The sequence below is a fragment of the Pseudophryne corroboree genome, chromosome 6 (genome assembly GCF_028390025.1).
Source record: "Pseudophryne corroboree isolate aPseCor3 chromosome 6, aPseCor3.hap2, whole genome shotgun sequence".
In the NCBI taxonomy this organism is placed as follows: domain Eukaryota; kingdom Metazoa; phylum Chordata; class Amphibia; order Anura; family Myobatrachidae; genus Pseudophryne; species Pseudophryne corroboree.
Window position 1 is genome coordinate 344064631 of NC_086449.1, and position 25091 is coordinate 344089721.

Sequence of the window (25091 nt, forward strand, 5' to 3'; positions counted from 1 at the left end):
CAGCATCAGTATCGACATGGACATGGTCACTTTCATCCCAAGCCTGGGAGATCCTATGGGAGGAGGGACCCTTTATTTGGGCAGGTCCTGAATTCCCGAGGAATTCTATACCTGGGCTTACTGGTTTGGAGCTGGTTGATATTACTGCAGGAAGACTCCACAATGTGAGTCCCCCTGCTATAGTGTTGGCCCCCTGGCTGATTCAGCCCAGTGCTGGTTATAGGAAAATAGGGAAAACTCCACACAGTTGTTTTTCCCCTATTTTCCCATACTAGCCCAGGCTAAGAGGTCCGGGGCTGCTTACTAATCTGTTGGAGGGGGTGCCATGCAATTTTTTTTTAAATGACCCTTTCTGTATTTTTGACCCTAACAAAGCATGTGTCACGCTCGGCGTAAGTTGGGGTTCCGACAACCGAGTTTTGGCTGAAGGGACAGCTGCCTGTGAGGAGAGTAAACGAGGTGGCTGAATGTAATTCCTCCTCATGGGGTGGAGACCTAACTAAGTGTTAGCGTTGGCAGGAGAACATAAAGAAAAGGAGGATTCCATAGGGAAATAGCTGTAGTTTTAATGAATAGCAGTCTGTACACGAATATTGGAGAAATTGAAGAAACTGTATGAGAGAACTAGAGCTTATGGTTAAATGGCTTGAAGAGTGAAGCTGAAGAATTCCGGTAAAGAAGAACTGAAAGGCTGTGGTTTATGATTGAAAGATGATGCTGAAGAACTTTGACATTGAAGAAATGACTGTGGTTTGTGACTGAAAGACGAAGCTGAAGAACTTTGACTTTGAAGAAGTTAAGACTGTGGTTTGGGATTTAAAGGCGAGGCTGAAGAACTTTGACTTTGAAAGACTGAAGATGTCTGCGGGAACTGCCGTTAGCACCTGGAGCTCCTCTACGACCAGGGACCACGTGAGCGCTTCCACGAGTGGTGGCGGACTTAGATGGCAGGACTGCAGCAGCGTTAGGTAACCGATAGATGAGAGCAACCAGGACCAGGGCACCAGAAGCAACCTGGGAGCACAGAGTTGGAGAACCTCACACAAGGAGGTAACTTGAAGCACTGGCACTCTCCCTTTGAGCCAGGTCCCTTTTGTAAGGGGAGAACACACAGGATTGGCTGGACAAAGAATGGGAACTTCATTGGTAATACTCTGGTCTCCAACATGGCTGCCCCCAGCACTGGAGACATACTCAGCTACACAGCTTTAGCCAGCTCCTGTATCTGACACATTAATGCTGTGTGACCACTAGAGGACCTTTACCGCAGCGATCCCCGCCGCAGCACCCGGCTCTCCAGCCCCCTGGCTCTCAGAAGCCGCACACCTGTCCAGGTGGACCCGCCGCCAGCAGCTCCCTGCCGCCACAGCCGCGCCAACCACCGGGACGGCAACCCCCGGGAGCATCCGCCGGTGGTAAGGCTCCGGATCCTGACAGCATGTACTGATCATAGTGATCTGTGCAGTGCTTCTGTTTGGAAGCGTGCGCAGTTTTTTTCACTTCTATTTCACTTCCGGACATCGACTTCAGGTTTCATTTGAAGCTGAGACCCGATGGAAAATAAATAGTCAGATTTTACACTTCTAAACTACAGCAATAATAGTCAGTCATTTTCTGGTTTAGAACTGAACCTGTCTGTAAATTTACCACATAGTATATGATGAGGCTGCTGAAGAGACACAGTTTACTGGGTTCCAAGATTTCTGTTGCCAGCCGTGGGTGAGGGAAATATCCTTGTTCTAACTGCATAGGTGTGGTTGTTGTCCAAAGGGGGACATGCATTTTTTTTTTTGAGGGACCCACATTAATATGGATATGGATACCAGCTTTGTGCTAACTGGCCTAGGGCTATTGGTAACATACATAGTAACATACATAGTAATTGAGGTTGAATAGAGGCAAATTGCCCATTGTGTTCAACCTGTTTTACGTTGTGATTAATCTACATACCCACTGAATAAAGTTTTATGACTAGTTAGCTACCATAACTCATGTTACCCCCGGATTAACCACGTTGATATTTTAAGTAGTATAACCTTGGATAGCTATTTCATTCAGAAATTTATCCATTCCTTTTTTAAATCCAATTACAGAGTCCACCATTACCACCTTCCCTGGCAGGGAATTCCACATCCTCATTGCCCTAACAGTGAAGAACCCTTTCCTCCGTTGCATTCAAAACTTTCTCTCCTCCAGCCGCAGCGAGTGCCCACGTGTCCTAAACTGTGTTCTTTTAATAAATAATTCCTCTGATAACTCTTTGTGATGTCACTTTACATATTTGAAGATATTAATAATATCTCCTCTTAGGCGCCTCTTTTCTAGTGTATACATATTCAACCTAGTAAGTCTTTCCTTATAGTCCAGTCCTTCTAGGCCTTTAATCAATTTAGTAGCTCGCCTTTGAACACTTTCAAGTTTACTGATGTCTTTTTTATACAATGGTGCCCAAAACTGAACACAATATTCCAGGTGCGGACGTACCAATGCCTTATACAGCGGCATGATTACATCCGAGTACCTTGTTTCAATTCCCCTTTTTATGCACACTAGCACCTTACTTGCCTTCTTTACTGCGTTTTGACATTGTGTATGGTTATTAAACCTATTATCAATGAATACCCCCAAATCTTTTTCCAACTCTGTTTCCCCTATGCGTTCCCTATTTAATACGTAGGATGCAAGTTTGTTTTTAGTCCCAAAATGCATAACCTTGCATTTGTCTGTATTGAACCTCATTTTCCATTTAGACGCCCAGAGTTCAAGTTTAGATAGATCATTCTGCAAGGACTCCACATCCAATTCTGAATTAATTACCTTACACAGTTTAGTATCATCTGCAAAGATTGACACTGCTTTCCAGGCCTATTTCTAGGTCATTGATAAATATGTTGAACAGTAATGGTCCGAGTACGGACCCTTGTGGTATTCCACTGACTACTGGGAACCAGGTTGAGGACTTCCCGTTGACCACTACTCGCTGTACCCTGCTATCCAACCAGCTGCTTATCCATGTGCAAATAGTTTTTCCTAGGCCAATCTCCTTTAATTTGATCATCAGTCTCCTGTGAGACACTGTATCGAAGGCTTTTGCAAAATCTAGGAATACCACATCCACTGGTACTATAGTGATGGGGACCCCACATCGCATCCCCCCCCCCCTCCCCGTAGCTATAGTGTCTCCTTCCTTGGCTGGTAATACCCCACAATGCTTCCATTACCAGCCTAAGCAGAAGTGCTAGTGCTGGTAGCGTGTGTTATTTTTATTTTATTTATTTATTTAAACATTATGTTAGCTATGTAGCCAGTCAAGATGGCTTTTTCAACTCCTATCTTGCCGGTCAGAGGGATCTCTTACATTTAGTGAGATTTTCAGGCACATTCCTGGTGAGTTTACAAGTCGCAGATGATTACAACTAACAACTTTTATGTTTGACATTAACAAATTGGGATGTCAAGACTCAATGGAAATTCACCAGATCAAGTCATTTCTACAAAATCGAAGGAGATTATTACAATGCACCGATGAGTATGTTGGCCAAAGAGCCAGTGTTTTGTGCACTTTTATACATAGTAGTGTGTAGGCTGATATCAGACCTCCGTTAGCCTCTATTGGGAATTATGAATAGTGCCATTTATACCCCTTTTACACTCGCATGAAAATCCCGGGATATTGCACGTGAACGCACATCATCCCGGGATTTTTCTCAGTGTGAAAGGGTACAGGGACAATTTCCCGGGACGAGCATCCCGGGATTTCAACCCAGGTCTCGACCTGGGTTGAATCCGGGACCGTCCCGGGAAGCTGGGTGGTGTGAAAGGGCCCGTCCCGGGATTCACTACCCGGGACTGTTAAAAGGCCTCCGATTGGAGCTTTCTTGGGCTCAGAAAAGATGATGTCATCTTTCAGAGCCCTGGGGAGCGTCCTGGATGCGTGTGAGGAAGGCAGCATGGCGACCTGGACAGACCAGGAGGTTGGAGAGTTGCTGAGCATTAGGGGAGAAGAGGGGAGAGGAGATCACAGGCACAGTTAAAGATGCAGTCATTTATAAAAACATCTCCAAGATGCTGGAAGCCAGAGGAATCATCCGCACACAGCAGCAAGTGTTAAACAAAATTAAGACTCTGAAAAAGCAGTTCTTGAAGGTGCATGACAACAACCGGAAAAAGGGCGGGGTTGGCCGTATTGACTGGCAGTACTATGACATCTGTGCAAATATCTTTGGAAACACAGCTATATGTAGTCCGGTGAGTCTGTCTTCCAGTTCACAGTACACTGCTACAGAAGGCACTCCAGAAGAGACACAGACAAGCAGTGACGTCTGCCCGTCATCACCCTTGTTAATTGATGACACACCTGAGGACAGCGACACATCCTCCCACCCATCCATCAACACATCTAGAAACGACGACAGCATAACTGCAACCATTGAAGACGTCGTGGATGCTCAGACTAGTGACAGTGGGACTGTACAAAGTGCCGTCACCGTCACCCCAACTTTACAGAAAAACAGTAAGTACATGTTTAGAAATTAACACACAGCACAAATCCACAATTGCTAATCATCTTGTTATGTGGGTAGTATGAGTGGCCGGTGTGGCGGCAGCGTGGCAAGCGCAAATGAACCCCTTGCGGGATCACTGCGCTTGCTACGCTGCTGGCACGGTTGCACGCTTTGCAATTTCTGCCCGCACCCAGGGGAGCTTTGCATTTTTATATATAGATCTTCATGCTGTATTTTCAAATGTATGTTGATTTCTGCTTGCTGATCCCTACACCTCTGCATTAACCCACAGACATCTTCATGCTGTATTTTCAAATGTATGTTGATTTCTGCTTGCTGATTCCTGCAAACTATAACTCTTGATCTCTATTCACACCAATGTATATTTTAGCAGTGTATGTAATTGTATTTGTAGAATATTAGTACTTGCTTATAGCTGATATTATCTCTTGTATAGATGTTGTTCAGTGGAGTGGAGTTTATTAGCATACATGGGCCCTCATTCCGAGTTGTTCGCTCGGTAAAAATCTTCGCATCGCAACGATTTTCCGCTTAATGCGCATGCGCAATGTCCGCACTGCGACTGCGCCAAGTAAATTTGCTATGCACATAGTAATTTTACTCACGGCTTTTTCATCGTTCTGGCGATCGTAATGTGATTGACAGGAAATGGGTGTTACTGGGCGGAAACAGGCAGTTTTATGGGCGTGTGGGAAAAAACGCTACCGTTTCCGGAAAAAACGCAGGAGTGGCCGGAGAAACGGAGGAGTGTCTGGGCGAACGCTGGGAGTGTTTGTGACGTCAAACCAGGAACGACAAGCACTGAACTGATCGCAGATGCCGAGTAAGTCTGAAGCTACTCAGAAACTGCTACGAGGTGTGTAATCGCAATATTGCGAATACTTCGTTCGCAATTTTAAGATGCTAAGATTCACTCCCAGTAGGCGGCGGCTTAGCGTGAGCAACTCTGCTAAAATCGCCTTGCGAGCGAACAACTCGGAATGACCTCCATGGACTGGTGTTTACTTAACACAGGGTAATATAAGCCCTTTGATTAGATGTCCAATTAGCTTCAGCTGAAGCCTTTGTAAATTAGAACTAGTATATGTTAGCATTCAGTTATGGGGCAGTTGTCTGCGGGGCAGTTGTCAGAAGTTTAGAAATATACGAAGTTTGGAAATTACAAAGTTAGGAAATTTTAAAAAGAACAGTTAAACCAACAGTTGAACAAACATTGAAAAACATTGGAAAGCAGGTAAATCTACCATTTAATTAACAATTTCCATAAGCATTTTCCTATCTATACTTTTCTCTTTATAAACACCATGCTCCACAAACTGTTTTTCCTCATAACACTTCATGGTATCCTCTATAAAATGACATCGTCCTTCACTATTCCTGTTATGTATCGCTCTGTACACATTGCAGCCTCATTAATCCACTCCCCTCTTATTAACACTCATGAGCTTTTAACCTATCTATGTACACTAACTGTCACATCCTCTACCTGTCACCATAAGAAACTATCACACACCTCCCCCAACTATACCTATCTCTCTCTTCTTCTGCTTCTACTAGCTGGTGACATATCCCCAAATCTAGGTCCCATCCACATACCACGCTCACATTCAGCTGATTCACAACGGAATATAAAATCAACAAACCTTATCAACATCACTTGTCTCCTATCTACCTCCAAGTCACTAAAATGTGCTTTATGGAATGCACGCTCTGTTTGCAACAAATTAACAGCTATTCATGACAAAAAAATTCAATATGCTGGCTATAACAGAAACCTGGCTCACACAATCAGACACTGCCTCCCCTGCAGCACTGTCACATGGTGGCCTCCACTTCACACACACCCCCAGGCTTGGTAACATCAAAGGAGGGGGTGTTGGAATATTACTGTCCAAATGTTACACGCACATTGTTTTACCACCTTTTCCCTCACTCACATTTACATCCTTTGAAGTACACTCTATTAGGATTTTCACCCCTTTCTCTCTGCGTGTTGCAGCTATCTATCGCCCACCTGGGCAACCCAAAAAGTTTCTGGAAGATTTTTCTGCATGGCTCCCTCACTTTCTATCCTCTGACATCTCCACCATCATTATGGGTGATTTCAATCTCTCTATTGACAATCCACAATCTCCCCATGCCTCTAAACTACTCTCTCTTACCTCCTCTCTTGGCCTCTCCCAATGGACTGACTCCCCTACTCATCAGGAGGGCCACTGCCTTGATCTTGTATTCACCAGACTATGCTCTGTTTCTGAACTCACTAACACTCCTTTCCATCTCTCAGATCACAACCTTATCACATGCATGCTCTCCTCCATTACTTCAAACTCCATGTCCCTAAAGTATACAAGGACACCTCTTACCCGCAGAAATATTAACGCTATTAATTTTCAACAACTATCTACCTCTCTGCAACCACTGCTTTCACCAATTTCTACATTCAACTCTCCAGATACTGCTGTGTCAAACCTTAACCAAACTCTAGTAACAGCACTTGATGAAGTGGCTCCAGCTACCCATCACACTCCACGTAGACTTAGATGTCAACCGTGGCACTCTAAATACACTAGACACTTACAAAAACTCTCACGAAAAGTTGAACGCCAGTGGCGTAAATCTCGTAGTTCAAGTGACTTTCTCACATATAAGACCACCTACCACTCTTATCGTACTGCTCTGGACACTGCCAAACAAACATATTTTCAATCTCTCATCTCTGCTCAAGCCTCTAACCCCAAGCGACTTTTTAATACATTTAAATCGCTTCTTGTCCCTCCCTCACCTAACCCACCAGCCACTGTCAGTGCGCAAGATCTTGCTTCCTATTTCAAGGACAAGATTGACAAGATCCGAAATGAATTGGTATGCTCTTCCACAGCAAGTGACCTGCTCAATTCCCTGCCTGAACCCTCTAACACCTTCTCCTCCTTTGATCCAACAAATGAAGATGAAGTATCTGCACTCTTTTCATCTGCCTACTCTAATACCTCTCCCCTTGACTCTATACCCTCACAAATTAGTAAAGCTCTGTCTTCTGTGCTCATCCCAACCTTAACGAAAATCTGTAATCTCTCCCTGTCTACTGGTATCTTTCCTTCTCTATACAAGCATGCAGTGATTACTCCCATTCTGAAAAAACAAAACTCTAACCCGAACTCTCTCTCTAACTACCGTCCCATCTCTCAGCTCCCATGCCCCTCCAAGCTACTGGAGAGACTTGCCTACACTCGCCTCACACACTTTCTTAACTCACACAGCCTACTGGACCCACTTCAGTCAGGATTTCGTGCCCAACACTCCACAGAGACAGCACTGACTAAGGTAGTGAATGATTTGGTCACTGCTAAATCTAAAGGACATTACTCTCTACTTATTCTCCTTGATCTCTCTGCTGCTTTTGACACTGTTGACCACTCTCTTCTCATACAAACACTACAATCCCTAGGTATTCAGGACACAGCCCTTTCTTGGTTCTCATCCTACCTATCTAATCGCTCCTTCAGTGTTCGTTTCTCTGATTCCACCTCTCCTTCGCTACCTCTCTCAGTTGGAGTACCGTAAGGCTCAGTCCTAGGTCCTCTGCTTTTCTCTATCTATACCACATCTCTTGGCAAACTAATCAACTCTTTCGGGTTTCAGTACCATCTGTATGCGGATGATACTCAAATCTACCTATCCTCCCCTGATTTGTCACCATCTGTATTGGGCCGTGTCACTGAATGCCTTTCTGCCATTTCATCTTGGATGACATCTCGCCACCTCAAACTTAATATTTCCAAAACAGAATTAATTATATTTCCACCGGCCAATAGTAGTTTCCAACCTGATATCTCTATCACTGTTGAGAACTCTGCAATCACCCCTACCCCACAAGCTCGCTGCCTAGGTGTCATTCTTGACTCTGAACTGTCCTTTGTTACCCACATTCAATCTGTCTCAAGATCATGTTACATACATCTAAGAAACATATCCAAAATACGCCCTTATCTTACACAAGACACAGCAAAAACTCTAATCCATGCTCTCATTATCTCCCGCATTGATTATTGTAATAGTCTCCTGACCGGTCTTCCCAAACATAGGCTCTCACCACTACAATCCATTTTGAATGCAGCTGCGAGGCTAATCTTCCTTGCCAGACGTTCATCGTCTGCAGATCCGCTCTGTCAGTCCCTCCATTGGTTACCGGTATTCTACCGTATTAAATATAAAATACTTTTACTCGCATACAAGGCTATTAACCAAACTGCACCAACATACATCTCTTCACTCATCTCAAAATATCTCCCTACCCGACCTCTCCGCTCTGCACAAGATCTACGTCTCTCATCCACACGCATTACTTGTTCACACTCAAAATTACAGGACTTTATCCGGGCTTCACCCACTCTGTGGAATGCCCTCCCACGCACAGTAAGACTCGCCTCTAGTCTCCAAACCTTTAAATGTTCCCTGAAAACTCACCTCTTCAGACAAGCCTACCAAATTCCAGACCCACCCACATAACCTTCAGTGCTTCCCTATCTAATTACATCCTCTGTAGAGTATTCATAACATCACATATCTTGTCTTTCTTTAGTCTCACACCCTCCTGACACTTGGATAACTTTGTGGGGTATCATCATACAACCCATTAAGAACCTAGCAATCTGGTGGACCATTATGCAATAGGTAGCATCTATCCTTGTGTATCTATGCCTATTTCCCTATAGATTGTAAGCTTGCGAGCAGGGCCTTCCTACCTCTATGTCTGTCTGTTTTACCCAGTTTTGTTCTATTACTGTTGTTCTAATTGTAAAGCGCAACGGAATATGCTGCGCTATATAAGAAACTGTTAATAAATAAAATAAATAAATGTTGCAGAGTAGCTAGTGTGTAGGTGGATTAATGCCACAAACACATGTTTGCTAACACTGCTATTTTTATATACGCTCATTTTGTATTTCTTCTCTTCACAGTTTACACCGTACCGCCTAGAAGGAAGAAACTGAGCAGAGCGGAGCAAGTGGCTAAAGCCATTTCAAATGTCCTTGTTGACCAACTCTGAGACATGGACGCTGCAATGTCCGCACAGGCGGATGCAAGGCTCGACAGGTTTCTAGAGGCAGAACGCCAAATGCATGATGCATTTCTTTCCCAAGTCATGACAATGCAGGAACGCATGAGTAGAGAGCAGTATGACCGTCACAGGGAATTGCACCAAATGAACATGGCGTTCTATTAGCGTATGAGCAATATCTCAAGAGCACCAACCCAACACCACAACTCACAATACCCTGAGCAGGGTTTTTCCTCATTTAATCCTGGCCCATACTATGCCCCAAATACTGCACCATCTAGCGTGCAAAACTCAAAGTTTACTGTATTGCGCAATTTGTCGTGAAACAGTGAAATTTCTTATTGTTGTTATTTGTTGTTAAATAACCACAGTGTGGTCAGGGTTTATGCATAACTGTTTGTGCATTCTTTAATTGTTTTTCTATGTTCTGTTCTGTATAGTGTCTACATGCAAGCACTTTTTATTTATTCTTTACACAGTAATAATATACTGCAGGGACAGTGTGGTTTATGGTGTTGTATCTACAAGCCTACCAGTGTTTTTTTTTTTTTTATGCCAATCAAAACTTGATTGCCATATCTATGCATAACATACCTAAATGTGCGTAACAGTAGACCATGTTTTCAGTGTTTTCTACAACATTGTTTCTTCATATATATACACACTTGCTGGCAATGTGTTTTTTTTTTTGGGAAATCATAAAAATGAAACCAAACATCAAAGGTGGAATACAAAATTAAAAAAATTTAATTCACCAAACATGTTGTGCTGATTCTTAAACACTATTGTACCAGTGCTGCAAGGTTGGATGTAATAGTGTGACGTATTTGCTCTGCAGCGGAGTTTGAGGCAGTCCCAAACAAAGCACCTTCCACAAGTGGGTTTATAACCTCTGGGTCCTGCACAGTCCACTCAGGGAGGAATACCTAATTTTTCAGTTCACAGATGTTGTGCAGTATACAGCACGCAGCTACTACATTAGGCATGCTCTTTAGGTCAACATCATTGCACTTCATCAAACAACACCATCTTCCTTTTAACTTGCCAAAGGCGTTCTCAACCACCATCCTTGCTGAACTCAGGGTGTGAGTATAGGATTGTTGCTCTGGGGTTAACTGGACCTGTTGAGTGTAGCCTTTCATAATCCAGGGGCGTAAAGGGTATGCAGCATCCCTGATGATGTGGACAGGGATCTCCACCCCATTCACAATCTTTGCACACTCTTTGGGGTACAGCCAGCCACCCTGCTTCTCCTCTACGATGTTGTACAGGTCAGAATTGGCAAGAACTCGGGAGTCATGAGATCGGCCTGGCCAGCCAATAAACACATCTAGGAAACTAAAGAACAGTAAAATTTAAAAAAGTTAGAATGTAAAACACACACATGCAACTCATCCGACCACCCCAAAAATAAACACCTCGTATAAGGTAGATACAATTGCTTTAGTAGAGTAGGATCTTAATCCGAGGCACCAACAGGCTCAAAGCTTTGACTGTTCCCAGAATGCACAGCGCCGCCTCCTCTATAACCCTGCCTCCCTGCACAGGAGCTCAGTTTTTAGTTAACCAGCCCAATGCAGTAGCAGGAAAAGAGACGACAACGGTTAATGGCCACATACACCACACTCTCACAACAGGAGAAGTGTGAGCTGCTAATGCCATACCAACCCAAAAAAGCTAAGTGCGTCAGGGTGGGCGCCTTGTGGAGCCCAGTGTACCTCCCAGAAAGTGATTTAACAAAGGTAAGTTCTTACCATAAATCTCGTTTTCTACTGCGGGGTACACTGGGCTCCACAAGGATAGACATTGGGGATGTCCTAAAGCAGTTCCTTATGGGAGGGGACGCACTGTAGCGGGCACAAGAACCCGGCGTCCAAAGGAAGCATCCTGGGAAGCGGCAGTATCGAAGGCATAGAACCTTATGAACGTGTTCACAGAGGACCACGTAGCCGCCTTGCACAATTGTTCAAGGGTTGCACCACGTTGGGCCGCCCAAGAAGGTCCAACAGACCGAGTAGAATGGGCCTTAATGTGATCAGGAGCAGAGAGACCAGCCTTCACATAAGCATGTGCAATCACCATTCTAATCCATCTGGCCAGACTTTGCTTGTGAGCAGGCCAGCCACGTTTGTGAAACCCAAACACAACAAAAAGAGAATCCGATTTCCTAATAGGAGCAGTTCTCTTCACATAGATACAGAGAGCCCGTACCACATCCAAAGACCGCTCTTTGGGAGACAGATCAGGAGAAACAAGTGCCGGAACTACAATCTCCTGATTAAGGTGGACTATGACACAGCAGGTGGAGATCGCAACACCGAACAAGCATGAGACTGGTTGGTACTCTCCTGGGGTAGCATACCACCACAATGCAATAGCTAGCCTCCTTCGTGCCTCGATGGGTCTCCTAAGCCTGGTCGTCTGCATGTCAAGTGCTGGGGTAAGTATTTCCAGGATGTAGTCAAAGGTTGCACGAGACACACAGAAGTTAGCCATCCACTCCTCATCCTGGTAAGCTTCCACGGTCCTCATAAAGGCTTCTCCGTGCCGGCGATCTCTGGATCAAAATTAGCGGTTAGGCCCCATACTCACACTCAGGATGGTACTAGGGCTCTCCTCCTGCGCAAATATTGGCGCCGACTAGCAACCCTATCCACCATAAATTGCGCCCTCCTCCTCCTCATAAAATATATGTGCAGTATACTGCACAGTGTGACAAGCTGCATCATGCTGTCACTGGCTGTATGAAACATCTGCAAAGCAGAAAGAACCACAAGCTCCGGCATACACACTCGTACTCCGTCGGCCATGACTGCAGCAATGCTGTGAGCAGGTCCCACCCCTCCCTTTGTTGACTATTGTGACCTCATCTATGTGAGCCAGGAAAAGGCCATTTCTAATGACATACATATGCATTTGCAGGGATATCCCGGGATCAGTGTAAATGGGGCTGTCCAGGGTCTTAGTGCAGTGTGAAAGGGGTCAGTCCCGGGAATGCATCCCCGGAGTGACCCGGCTGTGCGAGTGTAAAAGGGGTATTATAGTACTTCTGTTATATACCCATGAAATAACTTCTAGTGATGTTGCTCTCTACGAGGCAGGTGAATAGGATGAATGTCAGCTATTCTGTACAAGATAGTTATGGGGGGTTGTCATTAACAGGTCATATTGCTAATGTTGCCACAGTGGGAGAATAAGAAGATATCAACATCAATATTGTACTGTAACATAACATTGAATTTTATTCTCAAAGCTATACATAAACTTTACATATTTTATTCATAAGGTGAAGACCTGTATTTTTCTATTTGCTTTGTAAACTGCCTGCTCAGATCTCACTGATTTCTGCTGCTGAGAATTTGCACTCAGCTCCACTTCCCTGTAAATGTGGTACCAGGCTGATTAAGTACCTTCCCTGCACACCGTTGTTAAGGTGACTGATGAGGTTGCTCTGATGAACAAAGTACATGTCTCAGATACAATTTCCTTCAAGGTACAGTGACAGGAAAGCACAATGAGGGCGACATAACCCTATTTACACTATATATTTCAGTGTGTCACCCCACACAGTGCAGGCTGTGCTTATTAAAATAATCCGAAGCCGAATATCAAATAGCAAATTGATTATATACTATACAGTATTATTTATATTTTTATTTACCATCATTCCAACTGCTACCATTTATACGTACATCACTGCAGGGCTTATTTGTCTTATCTGCATACCATTTGTTTCTTACATAGCGATAAGTACATTAAATATGGTATTGATTTTTATATGCAGATGAGAATGGTGCCTCAAGAGTTTTAGATATTGTTCAGATATATTTAGAAAATTATATAAATGTGAAAAATGACAGAAAAAAAAAAGAGTAGTAGCCTGTGATCCTGCATGCATTATGGTGACTATAGAGACTAAGTCAGTCTTTGGGTATTGAAGAGGTTAATAAGCAGACATATCATTGTAATAGCTCTAACAGGGAGGCTGTGTTCAAATATGCTAATGAGCTTACATCTTATTGGCCGCAGTCTCACCTCATGCTATTAATAAGGGAATACAAGACCTTTCTGGAGTCTTGCCTCTCCTGTTATACTAATACCTGCAGCATGGCATCAACAGGCAGCTGTAGACCAGACAGGTAGGTACTGTAATTTCACCTTTTGCATCACTAAAATATCTATATTTTGTTAATCTGTTGATACTAGTCTGTGTCCAATGACTATAAATTGACCATGTCATGTTGTTTTCCTAAATTATTTTTCCTGTATAGAAATGTGTATATGCAAATGATATATGGTGTGCCACAGGATAAGATTAAGTAGCGAAAGTAGAAAATGTATAATGCAATTTGTTTTATGTTTCCAAAGTAGATCTGGAAACGTCTCCCTCTAATAAGTCTCTGACAGAAACAGAGAATACCTGCTTTAAATTAATGACACGTGGAAATAATATATATATATATATATATATATATATATATCAGAGCCGTAACTAGACTTTTTAGTGCCTTTGCCAGAGAGAGAATCCCCCCCCCCCCCCCCCCACACACACATTTTTCCAATAGGGACTTAAGGTGCATGCCTCGCGGGGAAGGGGCATGACATGATTGATCCCAGAGAAAGCCCATGCTATGATGCCCCTTCCTATATTTATATTTATAATTTATAGACCACTGCAAGAAAATGGATTTGGACACATATCCTCTTTATACCATTAGACCACATTCTTGCACTTAACTTGAGAACTCGTTGTTATTTATACCCCTTTCAGACCTCAACCTATGAACACGGGTTATGGGCACATGAGCGTATTGCTGCACCTGTGTATAATGCCCACATGAATCCATGGGCTCATATATTGTGTGTAAATCTCGCCAGTGCCTCCTCAGCCATTTACCTCATATATTATTCCAACAGATGACACTCTCCAGACTTTCACAGAAGAACTTATTCAATACAAGTTCACTACATTATACTCGGCTTCTCAAACGTTTTCAGCCCACAAGGGGTCTTCATCAGGAGGCACAGCATAGCATCTCAGTGACAACGCGGATGTACTCCTCTGAATGATCCAGCAGCAAAGCTGGTAACACCTGTCTGGCTCCTTTTATACCCCCCAGTGTTCAAAAACGGCACCAAATGTGCTAACTTATGACATCATCAATCTGCGTCACAATGATAGATCCACACATATATCTAACAATGTCAAACAGAGCCAAACATCACAAGACAACATGAGTAAGCGTGCACCGGAGCTCACCTGCGTCCTATACAATACGCCAGGGACGCTCACTGTGCCGCCGATCTCCATCCCGGAGGGTCACGCTTACATTGCTTACGGTCAATGGAATGCAAGCCAGAAGTAACCAGGAATACACGCTCTGTTTGACGTTGTTAGGTATATGTGGGGATCTATATATAACATACTGCAAGTCAATGATATATATCAGTGACATGCGGTGAGGTAAATGGCTGAGGAAGCACTAGCCAGATTTACACACAATATATGAGCCCATGGGAGCATGTGGGCATTATACACAGGTGCAGCAGTACTTACTGCTGGAAATGGGCCGAGTTTTGATCAGCGATGTGTGGAAAAGGTAGGTATGGGAAGCAGTGCCTCACCTGCCATAAACTTTTTGCTCCACAGAGTTTAGCCTACAATTGATTAGAATAACACAAAGAAGAGTCATGAGTTTCATTCAGATCAGGAGCGTAGCCAGAACTTTGTGGGCCCCATAGCAACATTTTGAAGGAGCCCCCATCCCTATGTTTTATAGAGACACTTCTCTGCAGCAGTTGTTCATTGTATGCCCTATTATAGTGCGCTAGTTCATTTTCTGAACCATAGTAGAGCCTTACTTAATGTTATGCCCCATAGTAGTGTCCTAGTTTTTTTTTTTTATCTCAGTAGTGCTTAAGTTCACCCTATGTCACATTTCAGAGCTGCCAGTACACATTATGCTGCACAGTACCCCCAATTCACATTATGATATATACTGTAGTGCTCACCGTTCATATTGTGCTTCATTACAGTTCCCCGGTTCATATTATATAACATTAATATGCCCTCCAGTTCATTTTATACCACACTACAAAGAACAGGTCCAGGTGCAAACCTAGATATATTGCAGGCCCCAAGGAAAAGTTTGAAAGGACCCCTATGTACCACCCAATGGCAAAATATGTATACAACACATGTAACTTTGACAGGGAAGGTGGGTCCCTCTCAGCTCTGGGCCCCATAGCAGCTGCACTGCCTGCACCTATAGTAGCTACACCCTTGATTCAGATGTTCATGTTACAGTAAACTGATAAGCAGTTATCTCACAATAACATATATTTTGCATGGCCCAGCTCATCTTAAACAAAATTTCCCCTTACATTTACATTCTTTGATAAAAAAATAAGACATTAACATTTTGTTGTAACTTTCTCAGACTTTATTGCATCCATTGCTGACCGCTGTTTCTGCACACTGCACTTCTAATGGTTCTCAGCTCCATAGTAACTATTTCACAGAAGCAAGGATAACATATTGCCATTAACACCTGGCTGTTCCAGTCATAAATACAACGTGCTATACTGTGATAACGCTATGTAGTTTGTAGACTTCTTGCCATCTAGCACATTATAGTAAAATACTGTAGGGATTTCCAGGTGGCCATGCAGAGATTTCCTGTAATGGTTACTAGGAAGATATGACCTGGGTGTTGTGTAGTGAGCATTCTGCCCCTCTCAGATGTGGGGAAAACTAGAGAGCATTATTTTTTCTAATAAATTATAAACTCTATTACACTTATAGGCCCTACACACATGCCGATTTTTTTGAAAGATATGAACGATCTCGTTCATAAATGAACGAGAACTCATTCATATCTTTCAGTGTGGAGGCTCCAGCGATGAACGATGCGCGGCCCCGCGCTCGTTCATCGCTGGTCCCCCGTCGGCTGTGCATGCAGGCCAATATGGACGATCTCGTCCATATTTGCCTGCACTTCAATGGAGCCGCGTGACGGGGGGAGTGAAGAAACTTCACTCCCGCCGTCACTGCCCCCCTGCCGCCGGGTTGCTCGTCGGCCGCATCCGCCGTCTGGCAGCTCGGCGGCGGATCAGCATATCTGTAGGGCCCATTAAACTACATAGTAGAGCTGTTGGGAGTTTTTAGATAGGAATATCCATTCAAATCTTTTGTCCAAGACCCATGGGATCCATAAATTAGTATTTTATTATAGATTGTAAAATATTAGTAATAGAACAGAGATAAAATAAGTGCTTAGGTGGTATACAGGGATCTCAGAATGTATTTATCAGTATACAGTGTATATTGCAGCTGCTACAAAATATAGTTGTATATAATGTTGTAAAATGGTACAAAATAACATTCATTTTTCACTCCTTTGTTTGTTTTTTTAAAGTGTGGCAACTTTCTGTAACCAATTCTTGTAGGATCCTGGGGGTATATTTACTAAAATGGGAGTTCTATTTAAGATGGGATGTTGCCCATAGCAACCAATCAGTTTCCATGTATTATCTTCTAGAAGGTGCTAGATAAATGAGAAGTAAAATCTGATTGGTTGCTATGGGTAACATCCCATCTTAAATAGAACTCCCAGCTTAGTAAATTTACCCCCAGGTCTGTATGTAAAACAGAGGCACCCAGATGGTGGATTACTTTTCTGAATAGTTTTCCCACTATTTTCCAATATATAAATGTTCCAAATATAGTCTTGTGATTCGATTATCTGGCTCTATAGAATCTAGGATATTTGCAAGTCTTATGCTGGGTACACACCTGACCGACCGTCAGGCCAACTGACCAACCTGCTGACCGAACAACCAGTTTGGTGAGCTGTACACAATTACCAATCGGTAACTTGATAGGGGTCATTCAGGTGCAGTATGATTTGCTATCACTGCTGTTTCCTTGGAAGCAGCAGAGATAGCTCTGTATGTAAAGGCAGTAGCAGACGCCTCCTGCTGCACTAGTGATCCAGATCATCACTCATCCAGATCATCACTAGTGTTCCAGCATCATCAGATCAAAGCACCCACCATCAGGCGGCGTGTGGTCCCCATACTTTACCGCTGCTAACAGGATCGCCGGGGGCTATCCTATTAGCCCTGATAGGGCATCCCCTCTCCCCTGCTGATGGCATTTATTGGGGATTATGCTATGCGTGGCATAATCCCTGATAAACTGCCACCGGAGTCGATGTAATGCGTTCTCATGCGATCGCAGGACCAATTTCGGCTGTTTAAAATGGCCTCTAATTGGATAACACAATAATGACCATCAGTCACTAATCGCGATATCCGCCCATTTGTTTCTTACATAGCGAAAAGTGCATTAACCGTGGTATTGAATTTTGTATGCAGATGAGAATGCTGCCTCGAGTTTTAAATATTGTTCAAATATATTTAGAAAATTATATAAATGTGAAATATTCAAAATGACAGAAAAAAAGTAGTAGCTTGTGATCCTGTATGCGTTATGGTGACTATAGAGACCATGGGCCTAATTCAGACCTGAGCACTGCTGTGTGTTTTCGCACAGTGGGCGATCAGGTCTGAACTGCGCATGCGGGAGGGGGCAGGCCGGCGGCATTTTTGGGGGTGCGGTCCGGGCAACACAGGCGTGCCAGGACCGTGCAGGGGGTGGGCCGCAGTGGCTGCATGATGTCACATACAGCCACTGCGACCCGGAGAGCAACGGGTAGCTCCCTGCCAGCACGCAGGTGCTGCACTGGTAGGAAGCTTCTCTTCAGGTACAAAACTATCACCGCCGTACGATGCTTTTGTACCTGTGCAGCGGGGTAAGGGCCAGACATGCGGGGCGGACTAGCCCTGTGTTGGGCTTTCCCCCGCATGTCAGGGTGGCTGATCGTAGCCGTGCTAAATTTTGCATGGCTATGATCAGGTCTGAATTAGCCCCCATGTCAAGTCTTCAGGTATTAAAGAGGTTACTAGGCAGTTCCTTGCATTTTTGGTTTGCTAACAAACCTGAATAACCCCCTTTCGTTATATATGCCTCATAGCCCACAGTTCTGTTGTCATGCCATCACTGAACTGTGACAGTATAACAGCGCCCCACCGCACTACAACCCAGTTCTAACTCCTCAATTGCAAGTGGGGATACAATTGAAATGTGTACGACTCTGCACTGAACATACTTGTATATGGTTATAAGCATACGTTGCATTGACTATGGTTAAGTGCTTTTTGGAAGCCAACAATGAGCTCCAATGGCAAATTCACTGTAGTCAGTTTTCAAACTAAGGGAGCTCCGAGTAGCATTAAAGGTTGTTGACTGGAGTATAAGTAGAAAATATTGTAAATAAGTATTGGTACAAGTGTTCATCATATGACCAGAAATTGTATTGGGTAAAAAAAACAACCACTGTGGTTAAATCAAGTATTGGAGATAATTTAGGTAAAAAAAGATGGTATTTACAAGTGATTGAGCACAATGGGCCTAACTATGTGGGTACACATTAGAATGACAGTCAATCAGTCTGATAGTTGTGACAGTTTCCCATCGCCCCTGATTGCGCACATGCAAGATATAATGGATGACAGAACAATGCCTAGTTTTATCATTCATTAATATGCACCAGGTCGCATGCAATATCTTCTGGTTGGCCATGCACCAAGGCCAACCCAAAGATGTTGCATGCCACCTGTGGGAGCATGCATATGCGGGTACACACTACACGATGTAGACTATTTATTGTGCCGATACAGAAAATTGGCCCAACATCGTGCTAGTGTGTACCCACTCTAAGCCTTTTTGATCCATACTAACTTTGTAGTTATGTAACTTCTCAACCAATAAGTAACGTTTATGGCCAAGATATATACACAATTATGGATATACTTATATTGTAAATGAAAGATTCTGTATCAACTGCAGTCAATAGCTAAATGCTAAATGTAAGGCAGAAAATAGGCCAGAACAATCTGAAAGCAATGGGACATCCAGAATGAGGAGAGCAGGATGTGAATTAGTCACATAATGCATTATCCATATTCAATCATGAATTGCCCTCATCAGCCCACATTGCTTGCCACTACAGGTTGAGTCTCCCTTATCCAAAATGCTTGGGACCAGAGGTATTTTGGATATGGGATTTTTCCATATTTTGGAATAATTGCATACAATAATGAGATATCATGGTGATGGGGCCTAAATCTAAGCACAGAATGCATTTATGTTTCATATACACATTATACACACAGCCTGAAGGTAATTTTAGCCAATATTTTTTATAACTTTGTGCATTAAACAAAGTGTGTGTACATTCACACAATTCATTTATGTTTCATATACAGCTTATACACACAGCCTGAAGGTCATTTAATACAATATTTTTAATATATTTGTGTATTAAACAAAGTTTGTGTACATTGAGCCATCAAAAAACAAAGGTTTCACTATCTCACTCTCACTCAAAAAATTCCGTATTTCGGAATATTCCGTATTTCGGAATATTTGGATATGGGATACTCAACCTGTATTAACATATAACCAAACACTTGCAAATCTCTTTATCTTGCAAATACATTGGGAGACAAGTGTCCCTAAGATTTGACACAATGGGGGGAAATTCAAATGTTTGAAAAGTCGGTTGAGTGTCTGTTTTTTTCCTGTCTATTGGATAGGAAAAAACAGACACCCAACTGACTTTTCAAACCATTGAATACCGCCCAATGAGTCAGACCTGAAGTACCATCACCAGTGGAACATTTTTCTATCTTAAGGCTGTAACATTTGAGAGGTTTCAGTATAATTGTCGTAGCTATATTAATGCAGTCCTGGAATTTTACAGTTTGTTATATGAGGCAGTTCAGGGTAAGGAAAATGTAGCAGCATAGTTGGTAAGTATAGTGCGAAAGAAAAAACCAAACGGAACACTATCATACCAAAGCACCTAAGATACCACTTTTTAAATTCTGTTATTTAGTATTTTGTTTTAGTGTGTGGGTGTGCTATATAATTTTAAGAGATGTATATGTGCATATTACTACTACTACTACTACTACTACTACTATTAATAATAATAATAATAATAATAATATAATGATATTTTAATTTAATAACTATGTCATAATCCTTGTACTATGGAATTTTAATAAGACCAAACGAACAAAGGGTGTAATTCAGACCTGATCGCTAGGCTGCGTTTTCTCACCGCCTCCGATCAGGTCCGAACTGCGCATGCGTATGCACCGCAATGCACAGACACGTCACACGGGTACAAAGCGGATACCGCTCAGTGATGGGTTTGTGCAACGGATCCATTCACACGGGTGTTCGCAAGGAGATTGACAGGAAGAAGGCGTTTGTGGGTGTCAACTGACCATTTTCAGGGAGTGTCTGGAAAAACGCAGGTGTGTCCATGCGTTTGCAGGGAGGGTTCCTCGCGGCGTAAGTTCCGGCCCTGGACAGGTTGAAGTGATCGCAGCGGCTGAGTCATTCCTGGGCTGCGCAAAGATTGCACAAGATCAGTTTGTACAGCTCTCCTACACATACGATCACACACTTGCACAGCTAAAATACACTCCCCCTGTAGGCGGTGACTATCTGATCGCAGCAGTGCAAAAATCGCTTGCTAGTGATCAGGTCTGAATTATCCCCAAAGTGTCCCAGCAGCAGTATCACCAATGAAAGCTACCGAAGTGTTTCCAAAAATTAAATACTTGTGTATATGTGAATCTCCTTATGTGATTTTATTATTGAATATTGTTGTTTATATAATCACATGGGGGTTAATTTACTAAGCTGGGAGTTCTATTTAAGATGGGATGCTGCCCATAGCAACCAATCAGATTCTTCTTCTCATTTTTCTAGCAGCTTCTAGAAGATAATACCTGGAATCTGATTGGTTGCTATGGGCAACATCCCATCTTAAATAGAACTCCCATCTTAGTAAATTTACCCCACGGACTTCTTTCATATTTTAGATCTATATTCTGTATACTCTTTTATGCAAGAGTGGGTGGCACATTGTGCTTTTTTATGCACATTCTTATTCATTCTCTGTGCTTTATCTTTTCTTTCTCATTTACAGCATGTCCAGCCTCTTCTTGGACTGTGAATGTCGATGTCACTGAGTGGTTGCTGACTGTAGAAGTTCTGTGCAGACCATGGTTGGAAAAGAGAAACCAAAACATCATCTTCCTACATTCACAAATGTATTAACACCAGACAGAATACCTGAATTTTTTATACCTCCTAGGCATCAAGCTCAAAAGGATCTAAAAGGCAATCCTCATTACCTGTCCATGCCTGAATTCAGTGGATCAGTATTTGATACAATAAAATCAAGCTCGTTTGATGCCCATATCATCCAGGTGGACAGCGTGGAAGAGCCCCCTGAGGAAGATAATACTAATGGTGATCCACAATCACAGGCAGCTTTGTCCCTGCCACATCTTCCAAAAGCACAGACCTGTTATGGTTTTTGCACCTTGCTGGAAAGCCCCAACACAAGACGAAAAGAGTCTTTATTCCACAATGACCCTGCTAATCCACCAATTTTGCTATCTAGATCTCGCTCTAACACGATCTCTTGCAGAGGAACATCCTCTCCAAGTAGCTTAACTCTAAGGTTGCGGCCTCTGCGATATTCTGCTACTTTAGACAGTGACACAACATCCTCAACTGAGTCATCTCCTTTTAGCTCTCCTCTACTCCACAGGTCCCTCCCTATCTCTCTGTTGAAAGCATTCAACCAGGATAAAATGTTTTCTAGGTCTTTAAAGGTTAGCTGCAAGCCTTCTGCTTTCAGAAACGATTCAGTCTCTACTGATGAAGACAGCTCAACAGACAGCAGTCCCTGTGTCACTAGAAGAGCATCTCAAGAGTGGGCAAATCACTCTGCTGCACATTCCAACATTGGCCTGCTACTGTCTCCTGGACAGTTTCCCTTAGACAACGCTATAGTACTAGACACAGGAGGAATACTGAGGCTGTCTACTGAATATCGACCTGAAAACCTGAGACTCCGCATCCGACTTATCAGTGCCGAAGGACTTTACAAACCGTCTGTAGATCCCAAAAACATCAGCTGCTGCATTTCTTTATCTCTAGTACCTGGGAAAAGCCAAAAGCAAAAAAGCACCTTGATTCGTGGAAGCCGTAATCCGATTTTTAACGAAGATTTTTTTTTTGAAGGGATAGAAGCCCATGATCTTCTTCAGAAAACTCTGAAAATAAAAGCTCTAAATAAGGGATCTGGTGTACGGAGGGAGTGTAGCCTGGGGAAGAGTAATCTTCACCTCCTTAATGTTTTAGTGCAGTAAAACACTTTTTGTATTTGGCTTGCACTGAGTGAAGTAAAATGAAAATAAATAGATTATCCTCTATTTCCTGATTTTGTGTCTGTGTTCTAACTTAATGTGTAGCTTGCAATATTCTGCCAGGTAGGACCATCTTTTCATATGGGCTCAATGGGCAGCCCTAGGCTGATAGGTGAGGGTGCCTTTTTCCAGGGGTACTAGTTTTTTTTTTTAATCTGCCCTGGGGAACCGGAGATATCCAACTTCAAAGCAGTGGTCCCCATCCAAGCCTGTTAATTGCTCTTCCCAAACAGATATCTCGGGTTCTGTCTGACTTAGTTTTTCTGAAGGTATTCGCCAAAAGCTGTGACTCTTCGCTTTTAGTGGACACAAAGCAGCTTCTCTCTACTATGCCCAGAACCAGATATATCAGCCTTCCACCAGCTGGTGCCTGCTCCAGCTACACACTCCTGGTATGCAGTTATATATTTTCGTCGGTGTATTGCTCTCTGACTCCTGAACTCTGATCCCCAAGTCCCCAGCACCCCCTGAATGGTGTGACTCTAATTTATTATCCAGTTGAAAGTTAAGAAATCTATTTCCAGGAACTGGAGATATCTGCAGTCAAGCAAACTGTCCTCCCACCAGAAAATTATGAATATTAAGCCCACTCCACTATCCACACCTACCCTGCATATTACACACCTCCTACCACCATGGAAGTCAGGGGTCTGGGACTCCGGGTCGACAACAAAAATGTCGACACACCTTAGGTCGATGCCAATAGGTAGACACACCTTAGGTCGACATGGACAAAAGGTCGACATGGACAAAAGGTCGACATGAACAAGGTCGACATGGAAAAAGGTCGACATGAGTTTTTTATGTTTTTTTGGTGTTGTTTTCTTCGTAGAGTGACCGGGAACCCCAATTAATGCACTGTGTCTTCTCGCATGGCTCGCTTCGCTCGCCATGCTTCAAGCACGTTGCCTCGCTCCGCTGCCGCTTCGCTCGGCACAGATTACCGTTCCAATCGTAGTCTACGTGGATCGTTAAGTATGAAAAAGTTCCAAAAAAGAAAAAAATCGTGAAAAACTCATGTTGACCTTTTTCCATGTCGACCTTGTCATGTCGACCTTTTGTCCATGTCGAACCTAAGGTGTGTCGACCTATTGGCGTCGACCTAAGGTGTGTCAACCTTTTTGTTGTCGACCTGGAGTCCGGATACCGGAAGTCATGTACCGTGGGCCTCTTCATTCAGCCCAATGCCCTTTTCTACAGTTTAATGTTCTACCTTCCGCACCATCTCCAACCATATGTGCAGTAAAGGAGTAATCAGCAGAAATTACTGTTCCAGGTCCTACATGCTGAGTGGAAGATAGAATACCCCCTACCGCCCACGGGACAAAGATGCTGCTGATAGCACCACCCACCCCTAACGATGGAGGATGGGTAGGGGCCCTGGTGCATTGCTTAGCCCAGGGGCCTACACTGCTGGTAAGATGGCCCTGCTACCAGGGGCAATTGCAGGATAATTACTGGTGGGATTTCCGTGTGAGTATGTATATAGGGCCTGATTCAGAGTTACACGCTATAGCCGATGTTCACGCAAGTGAGCGATTATCATCAGGCTGCGCATGTGCTGCGCATGCATCAAGGTGCAGCTGCAATACCACTTAAAGAGGAGTTAATCGAAAAGTGAAGTGTACGCTATTGCGAATGAGTTTGCGATGGCTCCGGTGGGTGTCTCATTTCATTCCTGGGCGGCGGCTTCACGTGCTAACCTTAGCAGCTCCATAGCCTAGAAAATCACAATTGCATTTGAGCACAACTCTGAATCAGACCTATATTATATGTGTATGTATATATATATATATATATATATATATATATGTATATATTTATTTATTTATAAACACACTCACCTCTTACCCAAGGGTAAAGTGACAGACCAGCACTCACATTCAGTTTCCAAGATGGCTTTATTCCAAAAGCATGGCAAACATACAGACTGGCATGATGGTAGGTGCCCACAGGGCTGCAACAGAAATCTTGGGGCCCGATACAGTGATATCTCTGGGGCCCACTCATATTATTTATTATATATATATATATATATATATATATTATATTAAAGCACAATGGAATTTGCTGTGCTATATAAGAAACTGTTCATTGATAAATATATATATTCATGTATACACATATATAAATATGTATAT

General features: G+C 43.2%; 1 protein-coding gene across 5 annotated transcripts in view; it reads left to right on the forward strand.

Moving 5' to 3' along the window:
• LOC134932249 (C2 calcium-dependent domain-containing protein 4C-like) overlaps window positions 1–22946 on the forward strand; it is an 86820-nt gene extending 63874 nt beyond the window's left edge. For 3 of the 5 annotated variants that reach the window (XM_063926508.1, XM_063926507.1, XM_063926510.1), the window contains one exon: window positions 21660–22946. In XM_063926508.1, coding sequence (XP_063782578.1) covers window positions 21736–22893 — 1158 coding nt within the window. In that variant the 5' untranslated portion in view covers window positions 21660–21735 and the 3' untranslated portion in view covers window positions 22894–22946. Of the gene's footprint in view, window positions 1–13660; window positions 13728–14505; window positions 14675–21659 lie in introns of those variants that run through there. The other 2 variants (XM_063926509.1, XM_063926505.1) reach the window with 2 other exon arrangements.
• The last annotated feature ends 2145 nt before the right edge of the window (window positions 22947–25091 follow it).